This window comes from Helianthus annuus, chromosome 14 (assembly GCF_002127325.2).
Source record: "Helianthus annuus cultivar XRQ/B chromosome 14, HanXRQr2.0-SUNRISE, whole genome shotgun sequence".
Classification (NCBI taxonomy): domain Eukaryota; kingdom Viridiplantae; phylum Streptophyta; class Magnoliopsida; order Asterales; family Asteraceae; genus Helianthus; species Helianthus annuus.
In genome coordinates, this window is record NC_035446.2 from 11,541,691 (window position 1) to 11,564,763 (window position 23,073).

At 38.7% G+C, this 23,073-nt stretch overlaps 1 protein-coding gene and 2 long non-coding RNA genes across 3 annotated transcripts; 2 read left to right on the forward strand and 1 right to left on the reverse strand.

Moving 5' to 3' along the window:
• Positions 1-5,420: 5,420 nt before the first annotated feature.
• Positions 5,421-8,368, reverse strand: LOC110908069. The gene is made up of 3 exons (XM_022152978.2): positions 7,181-8,368; positions 6,745-7,050; positions 5,421-6,652 (listed from the first exon to the last, which is right to left on the reverse strand). Exons 1-3 carry the CDS (start codon positions 8,335-8,337, stop codon positions 5,578-5,580), a joined length of 2,538 nt encoding a protein of 845 aa, XP_022008670.1. The 5' UTR covers positions 8,338-8,368; the 3' UTR covers positions 5,421-5,577.
• A 610-nt stretch (positions 8,369-8,978) lies between these two features.
• Positions 8,979-13,441, forward strand: LOC110908071. The gene is made up of 3 exons (XR_004878687.1): positions 8,979-9,296; positions 12,862-13,095; positions 13,234-13,441. It is a non-coding gene; the product is annotated as an uncharacterized LOC110908071 (long non-coding RNA).
• Positions 13,442-21,780: 8,339 nt separating this feature from the next.
• Positions 21,781-22,804, forward strand: LOC110905282. Its single transcript, XR_002573004.2, has 2 exons — positions 21,781-22,199; positions 22,481-22,804. It is a non-coding gene; the product is annotated as an uncharacterized LOC110905282 (long non-coding RNA).
• Positions 22,805-23,073: the final 269 nt, after the last annotated feature.

Sequence of the window (23,073 nt, forward strand, 5' to 3'; positions counted from 1 at the left end):
TTAACAGTAGCACGTATAGCCCGTATGTTCAGCCCAATTACTTAAGCCCAAAACACGCATTAAACAGTAGCACAAGGAATCCATAAGGCCGGCCCATTAACTTAGGCCCATAACTAAGCAAGCCCAATAAGTGTGGTCTCGAGTCGCAACCGGACTCGCAAGCGTGGTTTCGAGTCATGCTGTTTGTGTTGATCATAGGTGGTTGCGAGTCGCAACCTATGTCGCAACTGTGGTTTCGGCTGGTCATGCTATGGTTTCGAGTCGCAACAGGACTCGCAACCTGTGTCGCAACTGGCGGTCTCGGCTTGTAATGCTGTGGTTGCGAGTCGCAACCAGGGGTCTCGACTCCCCAACAGTTGCTGATTCTGCACAGTTGTACTATCCAATGAAATTCCAATGTCATGCTACACTATATGGTACTATCCACTAAAACATGTTTTGTTGTCTAAAACTAACCAAAATCGGATCAAATATGCAGAATTCAAACATCCAAACCACATTCATATCATATTCAACAAGTTCTTCATATATTCAAGTCATGTTCATGTTTATCATCAAACTTGTTCATCATATTTTTTTTTTGGGTTTTTAGCATTTAATCTAGTCGTAACATGAATAACCATCAAAACACTTAAACATAGCACCACAAACTCGGTTCTAAACTAATCCGATTACATGACAATTGCGAAACCGGTTTTATGAACATCAACAACTAGTGGTTTAAACAAGATATCATAATCCATCATGCAATGTATCCGAAATTAAGACATGTTAACCGATTTATCATCATTTGATACTAAGTAGCTATTTTCTATCAATCAACATCTTTATCATAGCTAAACAACCATTTCTCATGTTCAAACTTAGCAAGCAACATAATGTCAAAATCATCAACCCAAACACAAAACACCACAAGAATCACTAACCGGTTGATGAGGTGTGAGTGTGAAGGAGAGTTAGTTTGTTGTCCGAGAGCTTCCGAGTGAGGAACACAAGTGAATCCGATTGATCCTTGAATCCGGCACAAGAGAGAAGGGTGGTGTTGCTAGGGTTTTAGTGAGAGGGAAAGAGTGAGAGTGTGTGTAGGAGAGTGAGTGTGTTTGGTTGCCCAAAGAATGGCAAAGTTGGCTAGAAGTGTGATATATATACTAGTTCAAGTGGTGCACCCTTAAAGGGGTTTCGGATGGGGTACACGGCCCAACCGGCCAACGGCCCAATCGGTCCAATGACCCAATGGTTACTGTTCACTCGAGACCACATGGTCTCGAGTCGGGTCCTTGTTGTCTCGGGTCGCATACATTCACGCATACGTATACACATAGCACATAGTCACATAGAATGTACACATATAAATCATATAGTTTAACGATTCAATTAGTCATATATGTTCAAACACGTTACATCAAGATACATCGAGGGTTCTAAATTTCGAGTTGTCACAGGTGTAAATACCCGTTGTATATGTTGTAATTGGTGGCCCTTTGCCTGTTTGGGTCGGGGGTGTTGTTTTTGTTGTTTGGCCTTTTGCCCATTTGGGTCGGAGGTTTGTTTTCTAATGAAGTTTACTTTTAAAAAAAATATACATATTAATTTCTTTGGTAGGTGAATCGTTAATGTTTTTTAGTTAACTCCTATTCTCCTCCCTGTAGTTTGATCATTTTAACGATTTTGCCTCAGTCATATAAAAAGTGTCATTTTAATGGTTTTGCCCTGACTGTTAAAATGACCAAACTACAAGAAGCAAAATGGAAGTCAACTCCTCTTTTTACTTATAATTTTACTTCTTATAATATACGTCTTTATCTCATTATACTTTTATATAATTTGTTTTTTTTCTAATAACTTGTGTTTGTTAACTTTTTAAAATAACGTTAAATACGCAACTTTCTTTACTTTTTTTCGACAATCCGCCATAAACTTTATTGAAAACAAGGTAGTATTCTTAATAAAGTATTTTTTTTGTATCGTAAGTTATACAATGTCCTCACAATGACGAATCAAATCAAACTGATACCAGTATTAATATTATCAGATTCGGTACAAGTATTATTTTTATGGTTTAGATCGATGTAAAACACGTGTCGATATCCTTTTTGACGTATCACTACTCTTTTTACTTTTCTTTTTGGATTGTTATAACGAGTGTTAGTACAAAAGAATCGGCTTCGCGTCACAGAGAGGAATTTTACTTGTTATATCAGAAATTCTCAAAAAAAAATGTTACACAATTCGATTCCTTTAAACATGTTATACATGTTGCAATGAGCATCTACACCCCGCTTCCATCTAGTAGTAAATTTTTAGAAAGAAATATGTTTTGCGGATGTATATCTCTACGTCTGTACAAAGGTGTATAACAACATGATATATATCAAAACTAGGGGTGAAAATTCCTAACACAACACAAAAAAATAAATAAAAAATGAGTTGTCATATCTAACTTGGTTATTGAACAAATCACGTTTAGATTGACCCGCTTAACACGTTTAACTGAAGAGATCGTATTTAGTTTAATTCGTTTAACATGCTTGGTTAAAGAGGATGACTCGTCAACCCGCTCTTCAATACTGTAAAACTCATTTATCACATACCTTAAGCCCATTTTGTACATGTACAACTTGTTATAATCCATGAAAAATTTATTTACTTTGATAAGCATAAAAAACACAAATTTTGGGGAAGAGATTCTAACTTATTTCCTTAAGAAATGACATTATGAAATGTGGTTCAACCTTTAAAGTTCGTAAACAAAAGAGCCAATATGATATCATAGAGAAATACAAAATACTTCGTTTATACATCCTTTTCGTGTCTAAATCATATCCTAGTGTCCTAACTAGAAAATAAACGTCATGTGTCACGCCTCTCTCCCATGCTATCCTCTCTCTCTCGTTTTTTTTTTAATTTCTAAGGGTCAAAATCATTTGTATCGTTTTTTTTAATTTCTAAGGGTCAAAATTAGGGCTGGCAATAGGTAACCTGTAGGTAACCTACTAAGACACGATAACAGAAAAGTACACCATTTGATTTTTTACGTTTTTAAAAATAATCAAAATTTGAAAGTTAGGATCCATTATTTCTCCTTCTAGGTGCATAAAATATACATCTGTCTTATAGACATTGGATATAAAGTAGTTAAACGAGTCGTATTCATGTTTAAAATTTTTGTTGTTCGCGTTATCAGATACCTGTTAAACCTGCTAAGACACGATTTGCCAGCCCTAGTCAAAATCATTTGTAATGAATACTATGCAATGAAAATAACAACACAAGACTAACAAGAAAATAATTAAGTTTTGGATTTTTAGTAAACAAATCATTTATTATCCGACTAGTTTAACCCGTTTGAAAAAAGGTTACACTAGAGGTGTACAAAAAATCCGAATCTGAAACCGATCTAAAAAATAATTCGAAACCGATCCGATGGAGAAACCGGATACAATCCGGTAGGATCCACCAGATCCAATCCGAATTTCAAAATTTTCAACCCACCAGATCTTCTCGCATCAGATCCAATCCGGATTTAACAAATTTGGTTTCTTATTTTTCATATAAATTTTATTGTATTATTTACTTGGTATATTTTTATCATGTTATGTTATATTACTTATAAAAAATAGGTAAAGATGAACTTAAGTTGTGTTATATTACTTGTAAAACTATGTAAACATGAACTTTGGTGAGTTTATTTTATTTAGTTATTAATTTTTATATATTTTTAACAAATTTATGTTATATAACATTATAAGTAATAAAAAGTTCAAAAACAAATAACATATGATTTTCTTTTTAAATCCGAAATCCGGATTTTTTTTTTTTATAAAATCCGGTTTCTGATGATCCAATCTGGGTGTATAGGATCGAATTTTATGGACATTTGAACCGGATAAAATCCGATCAGGATTTTTACAATCCGGTTTTAACCATCATTTGACTTTATCCGAATCGAATAACATCCGATCCTGCTTTCAAAAACAATCAAGTTTGTGCACCTCTAGGTCACACTCACATTTAAAAAAAATAACATCACCAAAATAATAAACAATAAAGTTTTGAATTTTTTGGTGTTTAGCATGTTTAGTAAACATATCATTTATTCCACCCGTCATCTTGTTTTAAAAAACAAAGTATATTCTTATAGTTGTTAAACCCGTAAAGCATTTACACCATTAACCCATTTTACAATGACTAATCCATCTACAACCCTTTTAACTCGTTTAAGGTTGATGTTTCTGGCATTCTATTTAGGTCCGCAAATTCAACATGTCGATCTGACACGATTGTCATTTGTCGCCCTACGTTGTGCTAAAAATATATGGTCATACTCAGGTTCGTCAACTATATTTGTACCAGTTTAGTTTGGTTCGATTTTTTTTATAGAAAACTCTAAACCGATTCTATGTTGTCCCCAAGTATACCAAAAAGAATAAAGTATTAAGGTTCTACATGATTAAATGTAGAGACTTAAGGTTCTACATGATTAAATGTATGAGAAGTTTTTCACCTGGTAAAAGACCCCGTTTTCCATTTCCACACGATTAAAAGTACAAACTACAAAGTTGAGCAAAGCGAAGTTTTTTCACCTGGTAAAGACTTGAGGTTCTATATGATTAAACGTACGCAAAGTTTTTCACTTGGTAAAAGACCTTGTTTTCCATTTCCACACGATTAAAAGTACAAAGTTAAGCAGAGCGAAGTTTTTCACCTAGTAAAAGACTGCGCGTTTCGGCGGTAAAGTAGATGACTTTGCTATCACTATTTATTGTTTCTCCATCAAAGAGTTGTTAAAGATTACTTACATGTATATTCATTAGTAGCAGTAGCAACAGATCATCATCATCATATTCAGTAAATCCCACCAATAGCAAAGCTAAGATAAGGTCTGAGGAGGGTAAGATGTAGATCACCTTACCTCTACCTCGTAGGAATAGAGAGGTTGCTTCCATTGAGACCCCCGGCTTGATAGTAGTTTTGCATCAAGCCTTGGACATAAGGCACATAACACTCGACAATTAAGACAAAGGCCGATTAGTGCATGTACTCCCTTGTCTTTCGGCTATCAACGCCACCACATGATGCATGATTAACCATCCCCCATTTTAACGTTATTTTCACGAAATTAGTAAAATAATGTAAAAATTAGTGCACTTTCGCTTTTGCCCCCGAGCGCCCACACATATACATTATATGCGCATACCGCAAGCAGGACAGTAGCAATAGATCTGAGACTGCTAATTGAATTAGAACCTTTTTACAAAGTAACCAACAGATGTTTGAATATTGAGGCACAAACCCAACCAAGTCTGTATGCTCAAAATCCAAATTATTTGATTATTAAACTGTTTCAACACAAAATATACTTTTCTCCGCTGATAACAAAAGAGATTTAATATTATAAATCTGAGTTAGCACAACAATCATAATACTACACTTAATCTAATTTGTTTGTTTAATCTCTTTCTACATACAATTTAAATGATAAATCTAATTTAAGATTTATCTGAAATAAGAAGCTTTTTATGCTAACTTGAAAATAGCTAAACATTTAAGAAGGAAGAAAGGCTTACAATATTATGCCTAAAAACCTTTACTTGTAATTGTACACACTGAGTCATATCTCATGATATATTCCCGCAGCCTCGAAGTCATTTCATCTTCCGTCAGGCCTCGAGCAAGTGAGGTGCAAAAATAGCGTTTACTGCCTCGGCCAACTATGTAAACCGCAGCTGGAATCGCCGGGTTCCCACCCTCGGCTGCAACTGCCGGTCGAACCCCGAACTCGTTCACATTAAAAATCAAACCAACCGGCCGAGCAGGAGCCGTAGCTCCGTCCACATCATCAGGAACACCCTCGGGCCGTGATGCAATAACAGCATTCACGACGTCGGGATTGGTGCAACACTCGATCCGCAAACTACAATCCGGAAAAGCCCGGAGGGCAGGATCGTCGTTTATAGTGAGCCAAGCGCTATCGATATCCCGATGCTTGTAGTTAGAGTAATGACACGTGGCGGTAAACTCCAGCCAACCGTTTACGCGGTCCAGGAGGATGGTGGGGTAAAACGACCCCGCACGATTGCCTCCCTTCACGTCGATTGGTGCAAGAGGTACACCGATCGCTTCTAGATTATCGATGAGGCGAAAGAAGTGACCGCTTATGAATTCAAAATGTTGAGCGCGTCCACACGTTTTACTCCTGTCTGGTGACGTGGCATACACGACCAGCGCGTCTTGAAGACCGTTCATTATCCGTAGGGGCCCAATGCTACCAAGTACAGACGAGATAAAGGCGGGAAACTTAAACTTGTTGCTAAGAGGCGATTTGGGGTTCATCTGAGCAACAAAAACGGTAGATGCATGACTCTGGAGGATAAAACGCAGTCTGTTGTAAGTAACCGACATTGCGGTGTCGACCATCATGTTAACATCAGAAATTATGGTATCAGTAACCGCGTTGTCGGTCACACCACCGTACCGAACACGGAGTTCATGAATATAAGGTAAAACCCTGTTTAGACGATTCTTCATAGCGGTAGCAAGATGCTCTAAATCGATCCAGTGAACAGTCGGCTTTTCATAATAGTGTGAAGGGTGCCTGATGAAACAGCTTGATGAAATGTGGCTCGGCTTTTCATAATTGTGTGAAAGGAGCCTGATGAAACAGTGTGAACCCGATCGTTAAAACTCTATGCATAAAAGATTAAACGAACACTAAAATTTAACGAGAACAGTGAGTTGACTCACCTGGTTGTCTCTTCGGTTTGAGTTCCCGACACTTCATTTGCTCCACGGTTCTCCTCAGGGCATAAATCTGGATAATTTCGGTAATTTAAAGAATGCAGCCAAACAGCAACGGTTCCTTCTTTATGCTCGGTTGAAGCAATGTGAGGATAGATATGTTTTAATTTGAATTCCTCAGCTTCTTCTGCATAATCTTTCATCGATACTTCTTCGTGGGTATCTTTACATATCTCGTTATATGATGAGAAAAAGCACTCTTCTAAATATAAACCGACTTCGGGAGCTGTCGGCACATTGATTTTAACATCCCTAAAATCATCATAGATAGCAAATTAGAACATGATTAGATATTTGTTTATGTAAAATTAATAACATAAAATGAACAATTCCCAACAGAAGGAGAGTAATGTATACAAAAGTTACGAATGAAAGAACTAACGGTCGTAGAGCAGTTTCAATCAACGATTCCAGAGCACAATTCCTCATAACAGCAACCGCAACACCAATCATCTTTCTTATCTGGTGAAGCATAAAGCTCTGCCCAACAACTTCACATTTCACAAACTCTATCCCATCTATCGTAATAGTCGTGTCAGCATTAAACGAGATAATGTTCCGATTAGCAGCCGGGTCCGTCGCCTTCATTTTCGTAGTAAAATTATGAAAATTGTGAGTCCCTTCATACTGCTTAAGTATCTTGTTAAACCTCTGCCTCTCTTTATCACCATAACAATACACATTCTCCTTCACAATGTTGCCATCTTCCCCATTGCCAACACCAGTTACCGCACTCCAGGTGTTCGACGAAATGCCCGACTGAGCATCCATTGCCCCAACCGCTTCCTGGCCTCTCTCGGAGCACTCACCTTCTTTACAACCATTCCCATTATCTAAACCCGTCAAATTCCCCCGTATATCGTCTAGTTTAAATACCACATTCCAAGTGTTCGACGAAATGCCCGACTGAACAGCTGTTGCACCGAACACTTTTCTACCTCTTTCCGAGCACTCAAAACACCTAACAAGCTCATTCCCCGAGCCCAAACTAGCCAACACACTCCCTCTATCACGATGAGCCGAACAATCAAGTGCAAAAACCGGTAACAAATAAACATACCTCCTTCCAACACAAGACTTCTTGGCACTAAACGACGCCGTCACATGCTTAAACCCATAAACCCTAAACTTATCCGGCAAGTTATTGTTAATCCTCTCAACAAACCCAGGTGGGTCCATATAGAACTTCCCAGAAACCACTTGACCAACGGCACTAACGCCCTTGTCTGTTCGGGCAGATCGGGCAAAGTCGAATATTTTGGGGCAGTGAAGGTCGGGTTTAGGAATAGCGCCGGAGATGCAGAGGGCTTGTTGGAGTTCTCCTTCGATTGTTTTGGCTTCTGGGTTCTTTTGCATGCCTAGATAACCTGCGCCGCAGTATGCGAAGAGGATTGCGACTTTTTTTCGTTTGTGTCGAGGGTTTTTATCAGTGGAGATGGTGGCATTGTGGTCGGAGGAGGAGGAATCGGCGGTGGTTGATGGTGGCGGCGGCGGCGGAAGAAGTGGTGGTGGTGGTGATACATGGGTTTGATTTTCCATTTGGTTTTTTGCGGGTAAAGGTTTGGAAAAAGGTAGCCTAAATGGGTTATAATCAATGTTTTAAAAACTGGTTCAAACCAGCCGCAGCCGGTAGAACCGGTTAACAGTCTGGCACACCTAGTTGAATCATCTAATACATCCGGTTAAACCATTTCTGAGTCAAAACCGATAAGGTAAAAAATCGGATTTGGAAACATTGGTTATAATCATAGGATGGTTTTTTAACTCAAAGACGACACGGAATAAACAGGCATCCAAAATGTTTACATGTCAAAGTGGGACTAACTGGCAGAGGTTCTTACGTTTTAGTGAGAAGTTTTAAGTTCAATCCCAAAGAGTAAATTAGAATTTATTTGGTGTAATTTATTAGAAGTATTTAAGCGTTGTCAATAAAAATAATAATATTTAAATGAGAGCACAATCTATTATATCTATTATCTATTATATATAATAAATAAAAAAAAATTTAGGACACGTGTCAGATTCATATTGCATCTCATAATGCTTTTGGCGGGAAAATGTGAGTGTGATTCTTTTTTCTATATGGGTCCTAAAATGGGTTAGACCCAATGGTATATTCGGATCTTGTAAAAACACGACATCCTGAATTCTGAAACCCTAAACTATGATATGCATCTTCTTCTTCTACTTCTACCTGCATCTCATTCTCTCGAAATCGCTTATGCTTGAATGGCCAAACAAAGGATTCCAAAATCAAAGCTTATTCACTTCCAGGTATGTCGATCTATAGTCGATATTGATTTTATACTTTTTATTGGTTTCATTACCTCAACTTTTTCTAAAATTTTGACCGTGTCATCGACTATTAGGAAGGTGGTGGTGGTGGTGGCCTGAAGAGGAACGATGACAACGACATGGGTTGATTTAGGGTTTCTCCAGTGGTGGATGATGGTTGTGGTTTAACGCAACAAGAAAGGGCGGCGGCTAGGGTTTCACTGGTACATCTGTAAATGCCTTTTTCCTAATTTTCATTGAATTTGTTTTCCTTCTATTACATTAATATCACGTAAATATTATTATCCCAGTTGGCAGTTTCCCTTCGATTGCATTTGTTTTCCATTAACGATTTCTATCGATTGCATCTGTCTTTCTAAGTATATGATCTTTTCGATTTCATCTGTTAGTATATAGGTTGCTGAATTTGGAAATTACCGGATGTTGTTGTCACTTGGTAGAACTTTAATGCTACAAAAGCCAACATTCTAACCATAATGTATTGAAATTTTCTTTTAATCGTGGGATATTCACTTTAAAGAGGGTCTCTCCTGTCCGGCTCGATATGAACAAGGTAGGCTGGTAGGTGGGGAGTAACTTTTAAATGGCAGTTCCAAAAAAACGTACTTCGATATCAAAAAAGCGTATTCGTAAAAATAGGGTTTTCCAACAAGCTTTACAAGGAGCTCTAGGAACTCTGAATAGTTATTGCGTAAAGCGTCTGTAGGTGGCTTTTTAAGTCCGCCGTCAAATCCCATGTCACACCTCAACCGATGGCGGAAACATCGGAGTGAGACGAAGAAAGATTGCTCATCACACATAACGCTATTTGCGACAATATTTAATAAACCGATTTCATTTCATAATTCATTTGTCAACATTACAAGAACTCGAATAACGTCAATTACAATACAACATAATCAAAATTGATACAACGATTAAACCTAAACGTCTATATGTGTATCTAGGCATCAACGCTACTTCATTTCATAGCATCATCATCCTCAACCTGTAACATGTTTAAAATAAAGTTCAATGCAAAAGCAAAGGCGAGTATACAAGTTTAAGCATAAGTATAAGTATAAGTATAAAAGTTTAAAACGAATCCACATGGCAACTTAGTTTATACGAGATCAACCTAACGTGGCATACAATATTTCTAGCCAACCTCTGTTTACGCAAGAAAGTTTAATTAATTCAACATGACCCAAGTTTAAGGGGGGCGGTGCGTTACTCCTATAGTGCTATACATGTCAAATGGAGGCTCGTGAAAGCTAATGACTAAAACATATCACATAAGTATGGTCCACGTAAGCATCAAGTATCATAACATAGTATTCATGTATAAGGATTGTTTTGTGCATTGCATAAAAAATAAGTTTAAGTGTAGTTTAATAGTTAAACATGTTACACCCCAAAAAGTGGTAAACATAAAAAGGGGGTTGCGAGTATACTCACAAAATTTGCATATGCTTTCCGATTATCCAATGTGACGAAGTTGATGAGGTTAGAAGGTTGAATATGTTCGTTTAGGGGTTTAGGAAGTTAAAACACAAGAATATATGTATTTGAAAGTAATCATCCTTTAACACCAAGTACTTGTTCTTGACACTATGAAACCTCAAGGGTTGATGTTTTTATGAGTAGTATACTCATTAGAATCGTAACAAGTCTTATGTCTTGGATGATGTATTCTAATACTTTGACGAATGAACACAAGTCCACCATCAAGAGTTCGAATGGTAAATATATGTATAAGTATTATATGTATTATTTAGTCCAATAATCAAGCATGAGGTAGAAGATTAATCTTCATTTAGGTACCTCTATTGTGTCATAGAATTCATGTAGGAGGTAGGAAGAACAAGCTTCCATTTAGGTACCCCTTATGGTTCACCACTACACTTGATGTAAAAACATACAAGGAGGGTCATGAACTAATATCAATACAAGAATAAGGAACAACTATACTAAGAGAAATCATCAAGTAATGTGGAGATTCTATGTTGGACAACCCAAGTTGGTCCATAATCACACTTTCATCAAGCTTGAAGATTGAACATTACTTGTGGGTTAAAAACCCTAAACAAAACAGAAAGTATATGAGGATTAACCTCTGATTTTTTTATGTCTCAGCCCCGTTTTTAAGCTTAACTAACCATAGAAGTGATTATAAGCATAAGGACGTGGGTTTGAGTTAGTTAAACTCAAGTTTGAACAAGGATTAGTAAAGAAAAATGAAAACAGTGAACTTTGGAGCCTTTTTGCCGGAGTTCCAGGGACTTATTTACTGTGAAAAACCCATGGAATCGAAGCCAAGGTCAATCCAAGCACATAGGAAAAAGAATGGACTAAATCGGACAAGAAATGAAGGAGTTATGCTCATTTTCGTGAAGCTTGCTGAATCTGTACGAACTTGTGATGTTGCAGCGAATTTGGAGTGATTTTGAGAGAGTTTTGAGAGTGTTTTAGTGTTGCAAAAATGGTAGGGAGGCTGAGATTAAGTTGTATTTATAGAGGGAAGGATTAGGGTTTAGTTGGTTTGACATTTAATACAAGTAGTTGGAGGTTTAAGCAAATTAAAAAAAAAAAAAACAACTAAAGTCTGCCATAATTGGCTGTTGTCGCATGGCTGTACACAGCCACATTGTTATAATTATTATTTTTTTTTGTTCCTTTTTAACATATAAGTTACATATTGGTAGGATGTATCATGTATTAATAATATATATTGTTTATTGTACATGAGAGGAGGTCCTAATTAAGAGTTTACATAAAAAAATAGACATCAAACATGCAGGTAGCTGCGATTGGACTTGGGCTGTGACCATGTTTTATTATTTTCCCCCCTCTATTGCACTACAATATTTTGAAGATAACAACATCAACTTGTACGTTGATGTTTAGTTATATTACTATTATATTATTATTATTATTATTATTATTATTATTATTATTATTACTATTATTATTATTATTATTATTATTATTATTAGAATTAACCACGTATTTAATAGTTAACAAGCATGAATAAGTTATGAGTACCAGTATGTCGTGTATCGGTTGCGCGTATGCATTTGAGATTGGTAACGTTTAACCCGAGTATTGCAACACGTATAAGCATGTATAAAAATAGAATTTCATTATGATCGAAGTTACGAATTACGAAAACGGAGGCGAGATGCGAATACGATACGGATGTAAGTTTCCAAAAATAGGTACATAAATAATTTTTCAAATTAAAGTAAGTTTCAAAAATCGAGGCGTTACATCCAAGGGCTCAACTGTGGACAGGCGGTGGAAACTACCAAGCTGGAGTACGGTAGGGGCAGAGGGAATTTCCGGTGGAGCGGTGAAATGCGCAGAGATCGGAAAGAACACCAACGGCGAAAGCACTCTGCTGGGCCGACACTGACACTGAGAGATGAAAGCTAGGGGAGCGAATGGGATTAGATACCCCAGTAGTCCTAGCCGTAAACGATGGATACTAGGCGCTGTGTGTATCGACCCGTGCAGTGCTGTAGCTAACGCGTTAAGTATCCCGCCTGGGGAGTACGTTCGCAAGAATGAAACTCAAAGGAATTGACGGGGGCCCGCACAAGCGGTGGAGCATGTGGTTTAATTCGATGCAAAGCGAAGAACCTTACCAGGGCTTGACATGCCGAGTTTCTTTAATAGGTCCTACGTCAAAAGTAATATTACGAGATCAGTATGCAAAGTACACGTATTGGGATGTATTGAGTTTGTGGGATGGGACTTGATTAATCTTTATTTTGTAACAAATGATAGGTTGGACAATAAATCTCAAATAATTGCTGGAATTGCTTATGCGTGTTGAAGAGGGTTGATCGTTGGAAAGTTTCTAAAATCAGATTTGGCAAAAGTCATCACCTTCTTAAGGATATATGGTTCCACAGTCATGTATGTTTATCGTACTTAATAAACTACTTCCCAAATTCATACTGTTCAAGAAATGTGAAGGTCGCCCGATTGGGTAACGGGTCAAAACATGTTGTGGTCAATGTGAGTTTTTTTTTTTTTTTTTTTTTTTTTTTTTTTTTTTTTTTTTTTGCTTATTTCAACAATTTGAATGTGCAGTTTCCATTACAAAAATTCTTTGATATAAGTTTAATGTAAATGGTGGTTTATTGATATATGTAGGCTGGTGGATAAAATCAACTGGACAGTATCCTACCTTAAAAAGTGTTTGATGGGGTCCTTGATATATACGATGTGAAAGATTTAAGAACAACTGGTCAACTGTATATTTTCATATTTCATGTGTTTTAAGAAGTAGCTACTATTCACTTTGGAAAGCCAAATGCTGTATACCTGGAAAATTGAAATAAATTAAACTTTTTCAAATAACTACATATACTTTTAAGGCATGTATGCATGGATATTTCACATGGTCAAGGCACGTATGGATTTGTTTTCAAGTTTTATCTTCTTATTCTTATGATATGTTTAATTTTTATTAATTACATTATCTAAAATATTTAATACCTTTATATATTAGCTGCAACAGTTGCATAATGCATTGACATTTTTAATGGAAGTCGAAAGGAGACATGGTAAAAACTATTTTACTTTGCTCTTTAGAAAGTGTTTAGGACTGCTTATTCGTTCTTTGGATTTTGTAATGAGTCAAATTGTTTATCTTGAAAATTTGGTTATAAGTAGAGCTTATTTAATGGTTTTGGTGATAATCTATTTTGCTCACAAGTTGGTTTATTCAAGTTATAGATTACATTTAACCATGCTTGTAAAAGTCCCGCTTATGCTCTAAGTACTCACTACAAGGTAGGCTGCTGATGAGGTATGGTACTGGACCCGACCCGAACGGTCGGACTTTTCTGCTATTTATCACTTTTATATTAATTATATATTATTATTATTGTGTACTAACCCGCGAACCCAGCGCATTGTAGTTTATACTACACTAGGCTGTGGGCTCGTAGAGACAACCCCTAACTGGGCCTGACCCATTGAGGTTAGGGTTTTCCCATATCTCCTATATAAGGAGGTCTCCACCTCCTCATTAGGGCATGAGATATAGGGCAACACACTTTTGTAGCTGGAAATAGGGGATTCTTCCTCTACCGGTCGTCTCTACATTGCCCACTCTTCTCTCTTCTTATTTGGAGGTCTAGGATTCGGGCGAGAAAGACGAGGTGTGGCCATATCCGTATCTATCACCGTAGAAGTACCGACCCGCTCGGTTTCATGCTTCTTCATTGGCGCCATCCGTGGGACCAGCAACGGACCACGCCTCGTTTTTCTCTATAAAATCTCTAGATTTGTGCTTTTATTCTTTGCCGATTTGGAATCTTGAGGTTAACCGAGATGATTACTGCATCCAAACCTCTTCAGATCCGATCTATGCTTGTTCAACAATATATGTGGTCGTTCAAACTATGCGTGTGATTTCTAGCAGATACTAGACTCACAGCCTCTTCAAATCAGGTATGAAAACTTGGCAATTTCTACAATAAATTTCGGATCTGTTATGCGCGTTCGAGATTCACTCGCGTCACTTTGCTCACAACCTTTTCCTAGCAGAAGGGTAACACATGTACTACTGAATATAAAAACCAACACCTTCACTTTGTTTTAAGAATCATAAATCACCATTGGTGTTGCATGGTGTATAAACATCTACAGTACCGTGATACCCTAAGTGTTGCTATTTTGTCACAAGAATAAGGTAATTCAAACTACAACCCATGTTGGTAATAGTACAATATACAATGCATACAGTATTTTTTCTCTATAGGAATGTACTAACTTTGGCAGGCAAGAGAACTATCAGCGTGTGAGGCTTGCTTCGCCGAATTGCGCGACTCGCGACGTATGATGTTTACGCTGCAACGTTTCCCACTCGTCACATGAATCATTATGACGAACAAGCTCCGTCGCCTCCGCGGGTGCATCTTCCTGTACCTAACGGGTTAGTATATGGCGAAGCACAATCAGCGATTAGCGCTCTCAACGGCGGACTATATTGGGCATCGCTGATACGCCTCCCGCGGCTTGTACCCTACTCAAGGCTGGTACACACTCACGAAGTCTTTTGGCACCTGTCGTGCGCCGCCTCGTCGGACGGCACCCGCCTCACGTCGCCTCAACATACTAAAGGGTATTCGTTTTTCTATGGTGCGCCCGCTTCACTTATCCACGAAAGGGCATCCTTCCGCTTAGGCGTTTTTGTAGAAGGGGGCAAGGGGTATGTTAATAAATAATAAAGACCAATTATAAATCAATGGTTATCACTTATATTAACAATCAGATTACATTGGTAACCATTAGATATCAAAACTCTTGACCCATTTTGGATTAATACATATACGCACTGTAAATAATACATATACTCTGGGGTTGACTATTATTCTAAATCGTTTAGAAAGATTTTAGTCATACACACTCTAGGGTGATAAATGCAACAATGCATTTGATTTTGGGAGTTTCTACGGAACTTGCAAGCAGTAAGTGTGCCACCTATAAATTTGTTTACTCAAATTATATGTTCACATCATCAAAGATGCAAACCTCTCGTTGAACGTCACGCGTATCGATGAGGCTTTCACGCGTATCGGCGGATCGCCACTACCGGCGGCAGCCTTTACGCAACCCGCCACTACCGGCGGAAGCCTTTGCGCAACCCGCCACTACCGGCGGAAGCCTTTGCGCAACCCGCCACTACCGGCGGAAGCCTTTACGCAACCCGCCACTACCGGCGGAAGCCTTTACGCAACCCGCCACTATCGGCGGAAGCTTTTACGCAACCTGCTACTGTCGGCGGAAACTTTTATTCAACCCGCCACCAACGGCGGAAGCTTTTATTCACCCCGGAACGTTTCCAACGGATGTTTCTATCCACTCGTGCCGCTTCCGAACGATTACTTAATCTCTCCGCCACCTATGACGGAGGCTTCGGTTTACCACGTTACTCCCGGCACATTTTTATCCACCCCGCCACCTCTGGCGGATAATCTCGGTCCACCTGTGCCACCTTAGCAAATGATTTTATCCAACCCGCAGCTAAGGTGGTCGCTTTTCTCTACTTAGACAGTTTCGGTGGATAAAACTTAATCTTGTTTTTCTCCACTCAATCTCCACATCTGCATTCATCATACAGATCTCCTTTACTGGCTAAACGCACATACGTGCTCTAGGTCTACAAGTATACAGACCTGACATTTTTGTTCTTGAGAGATCCAAATATGAAGATTTGTTTCACAACTATCATTCCTGCCTTAAAGCTCTCAGCATTATATTTTGACTTTTGATGGTTGATGTCATGCCACAAAACACATTAAGTTCTAGAAAGGTGTATGCATGTTTCCAATGCAGACATATTAAACTAATAATTCTTTGAAATACTCGATACCTTTTTGATTATTATAATAAGAGGAAAGGGGGTAGATTTTTAAATCTGAAGGCGAACTGCTTACACGTGCATGCCTGTGCAAACTATCTCGTTCCGCCATCTATAACGGACCACCAACTTCTCCCGCCATCTGCGGCATGACCGCCTTCGCTCCACGTGTGCGTGCCACCCGCCTTCGCGTCACTTGCATGCATGAGCACCAGTTGTAGACGGCCCTGTTGCATTTTTCACAGGCAGGTGTACCTTTTCACCGCCAAACACAACACACCTCGGCCGCCTCCGGGGGCCACTTATATGCCCCGCCACCTTAGGTGGGCAACCGTCACGCTCCGCCCATCTCTAGGGTGATAGTATCGGCTAGACCGTCTCCGGTGGATAACCAGGTAATCCCGCCCACGCCGGCGGACGACCATCTCGGCGGATAACCAACGGCTCCTTCAAACAAGTTCGGATTGCTACTCAGGCAGATCACCGTCTCAACAGGCCACTGTCAGGCATAAGCGTGACTACAACTTACGTTGCCAACTGCCACGGGAACAATACACATTCACCCGACAACTGCCGTTGCACATGGTCAGATTATGTTTTGCACGCTTATGACACCAGATAACTCTTGCGCCCAAATTTTTACTTGAAAGCACTCTTTGTTCGTTTACTTTAGCATAGAATGGCGGACAGGATCCGCCTCCCGCCGGACAAGCTCTGTCACCCGCGTTTACACTGGTCCGCCATGTTTGGCAAACCATTAACCTTTTAAATAACCCACTTGGGCTATCATCTTGCCGGGCCGGCGTTGCACCTCTGCTACATGAAATTAATCGCAACCGGTGGCCATTCCCCCTCCAGTACTGCCTCGTGGGTGGCTAGTATTCCACAATCTGAAATACTTGCTTTTTGTAAATTATTACATCAATGCTCATACCCTTATTCATGATACCCAGTGCCCTCAACCAACATTTTGACAACAACGGTTGAATTTTTAGACAGGGCACAGACAGAATACCTCTACGCACTTACATATGAAAAGCTCAGGCCAAAGCCGAGTAACCTTAACCATGTTCCATAAATACACATTTGCAACATGGCATGTAGCGTTCGATGAGCCTTACCTATGTGGCACATCCAATCTGTGCTTACGATCCCAGACAATATCTTCATTTAAGACAAGGTTTGGTAAAACCTTTATGTTCATTATTTGCTGGGCAGGGCTAACATATATTTGCGGATCATATTTATCATTCAACATATATTTGGCAACAAGTGTTGAATCACAGACAAACTGAAGCAACACGCTGGCTATGACACGCAAGCATATTGAATTGGAAGACTTACACGACATCATTAAAGCAAGTAGTAGTCTCCGGGGATTATGGAAAACGAGACGAGTGGCCAAGACACACCTCAAAGTCTAGCTTTTTCGTATTCAACCCCTGGATCTATAGTTTTCGGATAGATATCATTCGAATCCAGCATGTCATAAGTATGGCACAACCATCCTAAAAACATACCGCTATATCTGTAGCAAAGGATCTATGAACTTTGTGGTGCATTTTTTCCTTTTTGAAATTACTTCTCTATATATGAGGGAAATTCGAGATCTGAAGCCGCCGCTTTGCTGCTGCATTACTGAGCTAATTATTTAAATCGATGGCGCGATCGTCGCCATAATATAGAATAGTCATCTATTTCAAAAATAGTTATTCTTAATGTTCCACCGAGAGGCTTTCCGATACATTCAATGGGCAAAACGGGATGACCGATTTTCATGCACACCTGATAACCCCTCTTCAACAACGAGATTTCGGTTGGACAACTTCTTGTTAGACCCTCTTACTTGTAAGGTTTGACCATAGATCGAGTCACCGGTCGGCTACTTGCCGCACCACTATTTGCCTACCAGATGCAACATGAATTGTGACACCGGTTTTCACGCCATTGGCTTTCCTCTTCTATTCCTTGTCATATGTTCGAGGGAGGCGTTTGATTACATACAAGCCTGTACAATGTTGGCAACTGGACAACAATTTAGACACAGTTCTCGGTACTATATATGCCGGGGGACTTCGATGGTGTGTCATCGCTACAATTGAATAATGATCTGGACATTCCTGGTTTTGCACCACACAATTCTTGAGTAAGGACACAATCTTGGTACAACTCTTACATTCGTTGCATTACTTGCTTAATGATTAATTCTAGTTGGGTTGTATGCCGTCAAACAACTTTATAGTACACTAAATAATTTGACAATCATTTCATTGATTAAGTGACTACTGACAAGTAAATGAAAGAATTCACGGCAATCTCACATAAAATGGTCTACAACTTAATATATATGCCATATTTGGCGATATATGATATATCTTCATACGTACTTGCATTATTGTTTTTTGAGTACTTAAGTTCAATACTACTAACACAATTTAGCAGCAATGAACTAGGGGACTAGCAGGGTATACTGCCACTACGCCTTAAAAGTGATCATCTTCTCCCAGGTTGCCCATTAAGGTGATATCCACTACATATTACCCTGCATCCGTTCTTATATAATGTGAATATTTTGATACGCCAGACAATACTTACACTTCTCACATCATTTGGCCTACGACTATACCACTGGATACGACATATGCAATTTGGTAGTCAAGACAAATGCACGACAAAACCAAGATACTTGATTATCTAAATAGGTATTCCACACACTATGCGACAGGAAAAATACTTATTCGGATATGTATTCTCCACACCAGTCTGCGACATGGATAAAAGAAAACCCTCACGCCACAGTCGGCGAGGTAAACAGACATGCCACCTACTATAAGCATTCCACACGCCAGTGCGCGTCCAAGAAAAGAACGTAGTAGCTTACATAAAGTGCTCATGCACGCCTAACGTGTATAAAGCATTTTATTATCTCAACGAGTGTTCACTCACGCCAAGCGTGTAGAAAGCACTTTGTTGTCCAAGTGTTCATTAACGCCGCACGGGTTATAAAGCACTTTCTGATATCTACAAGTGTTCATATAAACATTTGTAAACACAACATACCACCGCATTTGAACTGCATATCACGGTAAAAGACAACTCTGACACGAAATATTTTTCATAATAACAAAGTCAGATGATCAAATTATACAGCGCTAAGAGTGGGCATCTTGGTAATAGATGTATTCAACCACTACTACTCTAGTGGGTATCTTGGTAATAGATGCACAACCACTGATGAAAAACCAAGTACTTGTCCCACAATTATACAAACATTGTGGGGAACATAAATAACGCTCTAAGCACCCTTCCGAGGTCACTGAGCATAGCAAGCACTTCTGCAGGGGTGCATTATATATCATTCTTTCTGACGGCAACGATAACTGCTATAACCAGATCATCAATAACGACTGGTACAACCACCAGTAGGTTCACATTCGCCTAAGGTGGCATAACATCCGCATATGCATCTATGACCACCAATGGCTGCACATTATGACAACGGAGACCCCGATGACACGGACGCGTGGTAGGGACCGTCGTCACATCAACATCAACTCTTTCAATGAGTTGAACGCCGTTAGCGCACCATGTGTTAACCAACAAAAGTCACACCACAAGGTGGATATTCTACAGTAGCCCACGCGACTGCGTGCACGCCGCTAAGGCAGGGCCACATCCGCAAAAGTCATCTAAGGGCGAGACACTGAACTACCAAAACTCAGCCTGTTCCAAGGCTCACACGCGGGACCCAAACACATATGCGCAACCTTAACAAGCTCGTGGCAATGCGCCAGTACAAATGGCAATTGTCTATAACCAATAAGCGTACGTCAGGTTTACCCAACCAATTTCCACGATGAACAATCGTATACTATTCATTGCTCCATTATCTCTACTCACAGCTAACGACAACCACAATAAATGTGGCCAACAACTTTCTTGCACCCGGACGACATGTAAGCCTAAATTTAAGTGATCTTCACTCCCGAGCTCCTAATAAGTCTAAGTGCTCCTCCCACGCTTGCACGCGGGAGCAATACTAGACTGGGGGACATGACGAGGTATGGTACTGGACCCGACCCGAACGGTCGGACTTTTCTGCTATTTATCACTTTTATATTAATTATATATTATTATTATTGTGTACTAACCCGCGAAGCCCAGCGCATTGTAGTTTATACTACACTAGGCTGTGGGCTTGTAGAGACAGCCCCTAACTGGGCCTGGCCCATTGAGGTTAGGGTTTTCCCATATCTCCTATATAAGGAGGTCTCCACCTCCTCATTAGGGCATGAGATACAGGGCAACACACTTTTGTAGCTGGAAATAGGGGATTCTTCCTCTACCGGCCGTCTCTACATTGCCCACTCTTCTCTCTTCTTATTTGCAGGTCTAGGATTCGGGCGAGAAAGACGAGGTGTGGCCATATCCGTATCCATCACCGTAGAAGTACTGACCCGCTCGGTTTCATGCTTCTTCAGCTGCCGAGCACCGAGTACTGTTCGCCTAGCCAAATGGGTCACGATTGGGTAAGACGTGAATAAAAAAATGTCACTTTGTATTTATTTTATTTACGCATTTATGATTTATGTAAATCAAATGATGTGTTGTCACTTTTAATACTAGAAGTGACTGAAAAAATTTGAATGCCAGATGAAAAAAATGTAGGATGCTTTTATTGATTTCCCATAAGTATTAGGGTATCAACGTAATTTTTTTCATTAATTATTTTGTTTTTATATTGATTCATTAGTTTTAAACACTTTTATATATTATTTTGCAATTCAAATTTTTTATTTTTGTTATTAGATAATGCATAATTTGTACAATTTATTTGATACACGATGTTGGAAGATTTTTGTCAACCACGTTTAGGAAATGGATTGCGCTGTCCATTTTCCATGCTTTGTAACTTATTATAAAAACGAATGTAAAAATATTTTTTAAAAGTGAACTTTTGAAGACGTTTGTTTATATAAGATCAGTTTTGATTGATTTTTCTTATTTATTTGCTTAATTTTGCAGGCATTTTTAGTGATGGTAAGGCACAAGAAATGTGTTGGGTACACGTATGAATCACATTTTGGTGTGAGTGAGTTTTGGGGAAGTCCCATGCCGCAACAAGGGGGTGCTAGAGTGAGTCTTGGTGTATACTTTCTGTTGGTGAATGAAGCTTAATTTATCGAAGAAAGGTGCAACCCATGCTAGGAGAATGTAGTACCTTTAAACAAAGGTAGTTAATTCTTTCTACAACAAATTTTCGTATTGATTGATAAATGCATTTTAGAAACGTTTTTTTATTGTAGCTTAAATGGACACTTGAGGCATTTTAGAAATGTTTTTTTTATTGTAGCTTAAATGGACACTTGAGGCTGAGCAGATGTCAAAACCCTGTTAGATATTTTTTAAGCAATTGAATACTTTTGACAACTCGAAGTCGGATTGTTTTCGTGTTTTTTTACACATTACCGCCCATATTACGACAGTTGTATTATATTTTTCATAACCGATTTTTATGTATTTTTTAAAAGTATTTAGTCGTTATGCTTAGTTGTGTTGTTTAGCCAAATAAATGGAGTTTTTTGCAGCTTAAATTTAACTGCAGTCATACCCGCATAAGATATTGATCGGGAGGCAAGCGCAAATTGCGACGATTAAGCAAATGGGTGGACTTGATGGTTTGCCGAAGAGAGTAAACATGAAACTTTTGGTGTTGGTCATAGCTCGACTAGCATTTCTACGAGTTTAGGTAAGTTCTCCTACTTAGCTTCATATCATAGAATTTGAAATGTATATTTATATAGTATTCGATTTAGTGCTTAGGATAATCAGGTTGGTTGGTTTAACCGATGAACCTGCATACAACCTCTATGTATATATATTATACGTTTTAAAAATATCAACCTAACCTAACACACTATGGGTAGGTGAGGCATACGATGTAGGAAATGTGTAAAAAAATTGAATCCCTGTTTTAATTCTGTCCTTTGATACCTTATGTGAAAAAAAAGTGTTTGTTATTTTGCATAGGATATGCGTAATAATAGCTGAAGATGGTAGATAGAAGAGAAAGGTGGCACTCGCATGGAATAGCTTTTGGTACTGATCCGATCACTTTCTCTAAAGACTTTCCTAGCAGATTTGATGTTTTTATGAAAGACAATTATCTGTTAGAAAGACATTAATCTCAAACTCAAGGCTTTAGAAGCCGCAGGTAGCAAGTCCGTTGGAAGAAGTCATGTAATAGAAGTATAGGGGGACATTTTGTTTTGACTGTGAAAATTCATATATTACAAGATTCTAATAGAAGTCATGTATGTTAAAGTTCTTTAATTCAAACAATATTTCATGTTGGTCGGAAGAACATGATTCTTATGACTTATGATGGGAAATCACTTTGTTGTTATTACATGGGTTGTGAACGTATAATTATGTATTAATCATAAGTAGTTTTTAGTACAAGTAATTTTCTCGAGTCCGGGAAGCAATCCCGGGTGATAACCTAGTTTGTCTAATAAATGAGTTAATTTAAGCATGACTTGTTAAGAGTGGGTTGATTTGTTAAACAAGTCTTACTTAAAATGTTCCGTGAATTATTATTATTTTACTTTAACATCTTTACC